Source organism: Gastrolobium bilobum, unplaced genomic scaffold (genome assembly GCF_033153095.1).
Source record: "Gastrolobium bilobum isolate Gb01-03AN ecotype WA unplaced genomic scaffold, APGP_CSIRO_Gbil_v1 utg13107, whole genome shotgun sequence".
Taxonomy (NCBI): Eukaryota; Viridiplantae; Streptophyta; class Magnoliopsida; order Fabales; family Fabaceae; genus Gastrolobium; species Gastrolobium bilobum.
In genome coordinates this window covers 106,829-111,387 of record NW_026895812.1, presented here as the reverse complement: position 1 = coordinate 111,387, position 4,559 = coordinate 106,829, and the positions used below count along the sequence as shown (strand labels likewise).

Sequence of the window (4,559 nt, the reverse complement as noted above, 5' to 3'; positions counted from 1 at the left end):
AAAAAAAATGTTTTTTTCCATGAGATAAAGTGTAATTTTTCATGCATTATTTTTCCAAATCCCAAACAAAATTGCAGAAAATAATTTTATATACGAGAAATATTAATCTTTTTATTTAATTAGAAAAATAGTTAATAACATACTTAAACATCTTTATTTTTTGAGTTAATTTTAATTTAATAAAAAACATACAGTCAATGAGCAACACAAAACTGGCTGGTGGGTTGGTAGGTATAACCTTAGTAGGTATCCCTATCAATTTTCATATCATAATGTTTCTATTTACAGTCCCTCTCTCTCTTTCCTCTGTTGTTTGAGAAAATATATATAGGGAGAGAGAGAGAACGGTTCAGAAATGGGTTTATATTCAACCATGATGGAGGAGATAACCTTGTACACGGGGCTATCTCCAACGGCGTTCTTCACCATCATGGCCATGATGGTCGTCGTTTACAGAACCGTTAGCGGCATGTTCGTGTCCCCCGAAGATTTCAACAAACCCCCTATTATTTCGGCTCGAACCGGTGGCCGGTTCGACGACGACGACCCCAAACCGCCACGCGAACCGGTTCGGTTGGGTGAAATCACGGACCAGGAATTGAGATCCTATAATGGCTCCGATCCTGATAAACCTCTCCTGATGGCAATCAAAGGCCAGATCTATGACGTCTCCACTGCCAGGTTCTTCAATTTTGCTTCTCTTTCTAGTATGTGTTGTTTGGTTGGTGAGAAAGTGAAGGAAAATATATACTTTCCTCTTTTCTTTTCTTTTTTAGGTTTAGTGATTGTAGATATAATAAAATGTTATTATTTATTTAATTATTGTGGTATTTCTATCTGTATTAATATAAAAGTTCAAAAATTAAAAAATGTGAGATGCAGGAATGAGTATTTGATACAAATTATAAAATTGTTTCAAAGTGCTGTGGTTCCTTGTCATGTAATTTGCATTTTCAAAATTTAATCAATTTTTTAAATACTTTTTGTGGATGATTTCTTAATCGAAGGTCGAAGCACTTATTTGAGTTGCATTTACTTCGGCTGTGCAAAATTGTATGGTTTTATTCAATAGTAAACAGGTAGTTACTTCTTGTGATATGCATTTCATTCACCTCTTGAAGCCTATGTATATTTAGGGTGTGCTTGCTTGGTTGGAGCTACCAAATTTTCCATCAGTCCCCTTCAGTCATTACATTTTCATTATTGTCATGGATAAATCATAGTCAGTAGTTTGTAATACTTTTGCTCGGTTACAAGAAAAGCGATGAAAACCAACTAACCAAGCATTAATTATGCATGCTTCCTAGGTTTGGACCAAAATAAGAATGTCCATAAGGGAGCATTTGGTACAAGAGAAATTTCTTTTAAGTAGGAAAAAAATTTGTTCAGAATATGATGGGAAGAATTTTTTGCCGGGTAAGTTAAAAAAAAGTATTTAGTAGGCCAAATTTTTTTTGAGAAAATTAGATAAATTTTATTAATGTTATGTTTGGATAATTGTAAAATATTGATGGAAAAGTTGAGCATAGTTACCAAATTACCCCATAGTTTGAAAATTGAAGTTCACCATTGAATAAAAAGTTACTTCACCTTAGCTTTGTCCCTCTCCCTTTTTTTTCGTTTTTGTCTACTACCATTTTGCTTAACCTCTGTTATTTGATCTGGTATTAGGGCTGGAGGAGATCGTAAACTATATCATAATTATTAACGCAGTATTGTTAATTATTAACGCACCAGTACTGTATCCTCTGAGAAAAACAATGCATAATTATTAATAAACTATAACTCATAAACTAAACATTGAACAATAACAATCTTCACAGGGAACACTGTCATAATCGTAAACATATGAAACAAAAACAACCGTAAAAAAAAACTTTACAACCAGGGGTAACACGTTGTTCCCCCAACAAATGATGACTTCGTATAACATTTGAACTGAAGTGAAATACAAAAATAACTTGATAAACAAATGCTCAGCAATAAATCCACCCACAGTGATGGAGAAGATAACATCACGATGTTCATCAACAAAATAACACAGCAATAGTATCCTTTGAAGATGGAATGTGCCTCTGTTGTGCGTCTTCATCAACATTGTAAGGTGAAAAAACAGGGTATTTTGATAAAGTGAAAACTAAATTTATCCAGGATGTTTTTCCTTGCTGCCAGCAACTTTTTTTACCATACTTTCAATGGACAAATTTTATGGAGCTATCATGTGTAAAACATCCTGCCCAGCAAAAAAATGTTACCATCCATTTTTTTATTTTACTCCTACCAAACATAGCTAACTTATTTTACTCACCTCACTCTCTTCGATAATTTTTTTTTTCCATCCTACCAAACATCCCCTAAAAGAAAAAAATGATGTTGCATTGTTGCTGACTCAACAACCAGAAAAGAAAAGAAAAGAAAATAAGAATGCACACTTTTCATCTTTTCCCCCACCTGTAAGTCCAACCCTCCATATTGGCGGCTTTTTTGGTGGCATTGGTGAGGAGACAAACAAGAACTCTGATTCCCCTTTGGCGTGACGGCGGAGGAAGGGGTATGGTTTAGAGAAGCAAGGTAGTAAAACAAAATGGCGAGGAAGGAAAGTTGAAAAACTAAAATGAGAGAGAAAGGAAATTGGAAAAAGGGATCACGTGCCCACCTAAAACAAATTGGGACCATTAGATTTTAACAAAATAAAGGGCTGAGATTGGGAAGTATTATACCACAGTCGAAAGATCATCCCCTATATATGTGATAGGATTAACTTACATCGTTATAAGAATAAAAAGTTTTATATCCAATTCTAGCCAATAATCTGTTTGCATCTAGGATCCGAAGACAATTTAGGATCAAATTGAGAGTGTAACTTATAATTAGTCCATTTTCATTATTCTCAAGCATAATCATGATCTGAAGTTTGTAATGCTTTTGGTTACTCATATCCAAAAATGATGCCATGTTCATGTGGTATCGAGTCTTGTATCCCCAAGGAAAAATAGTTCAGTACATCATCTATTAAAGTTAAAAAGAAATGACTCACCTAATTGCATTTACTCTATTGACTCTTCTATCGTCATTACTATATGAATCCCATTTGTTAAAGGAATGAGTAGGGAAAATCTACTGGTCCCCAATGAGCTAACAAACTTTACTTGGCCATGCATATGCAGGAATTTTTATGGTCCCGGAGGACCTTATGCAATGTTTGCCGGAAAGGAATGTAGCAGGGCCCTTGCTCTACTGTCTTTTAAACCTGAAGATATTAATGGGAACCTCGAAGGTTTGGGCGAGGGAGAGCTTACAATTTTAGAAGATTGGGAATATAAATTCATAGAAAAGTATCCAAAGGTTGGCCAGCTTGTTCCAGAGCAAAGAACTCAGCAAAATGAGCACCAAAAAGAACAAATTCAAGACAATTTAAACCTTGAATGCAAGGGCAAAGCAGAATAGAAGCCATTATATTGTTGTATAGGTTGTGTGTAACCGACAGATTATTATATGTGAACACCTAATTTTTGTTCTAAATATTTAGAAATGAAAAAAATAATATTATAATTGTGAACACTTATTTCTGTTCATGTTTTTATTTAATAACAAAAAAATAATACAAAAAGTCATTAAAGGAAAAATGGGTAAAAGAAAGTCATAAGTTTCACTTGAGTAGAACCTAGGCCTTTTTTTTTTTAAAGTGCCATATTGGAGGAATCTTGTCTTCTTCTCCTTCCTTCTCTTTATATAAGGAGACCTTCCTTATGTGCTTATGGACATAAGACTCTTCAGTTGCAAAAAACATTTGGGCTTAACATTAAGCTTGTGTGTAAAAAAGAAAAAAAAAAGTTTAGTACTTTTCATATTATAAGAGATAAATTTATTTTCTATAAACACATAAAAATATGTGGTATTTATACTTTCTCTTTCTCTCTCTTTTCTTTATATGGATCCACATGAGCTTTATATAATTTCATGTGTATGTGTAGGAGATAAGTTTACTTACTTTCTCTTTTAGTTAATAATTTTCTATTTTTGTATGATTTTATATGCTTGATTTATTTTTATATAGTTTAGAAATTTAAGAGGGATTAATTTAGCCATGGTGGCTTATTAATTGCATAATTTTATAGGTCATTTTAGCTTATTTAAATTTGATATTTTATATTTATTTTTAAATTATTTAATTTTATGAGATTAATTTAGTTTTGAGAGCTTGGTGATATTTTCAAAATTGATATTTAATCTCTTGGTTTCGGTCATTTTAGTTGTAAGAGCTTAGTGATCCAATTTTTTTTTTAAATAACTTGGTCATCGTTTTCCTTTATTTTTTCTTATATTAAAAAATGATTTTTATTTTAAAAGGATTAGTTGAGCTAAGACAACTTATTAATCATGTAATTTCGGATATTTTAGTTGGGACAACTTGATATCTGAAACTTTCAAATTCAGTAAAATAAATTTTCTTAAAAAAAAATTCAAAATTAAAATCAATCAACTCATGAATATTTTTTTTAAGAACAACATAGCTTTGATATGCCGAAGGGGAACTCTTTTCGTGAAGCGAAAAATAA

The 4,559-nt window shown here is 32.2% G+C and overlaps 1 protein-coding gene across 1 annotated transcript; it reads left to right on the top strand.

The window, feature by feature from the left end:
• The first annotated feature begins 265 nt into the window (after positions 1 to 265).
• On the top strand, positions 266 to 3,532 carry LOC133296124 (membrane steroid-binding protein 2-like). Its single transcript, XM_061495072.1, has 2 exons — positions 266 to 681; positions 3,168 to 3,532. Exons 1-2 carry the CDS (start codon positions 356 to 358, stop codon positions 3,445 to 3,447), a joined length of 606 nt encoding a protein of 201 aa, XP_061351056.1. The 5' UTR covers positions 266 to 355; the 3' UTR covers positions 3,448 to 3,532.
• The last annotated feature ends 1,027 nt before the right edge of the window (positions 3,533 to 4,559 follow it).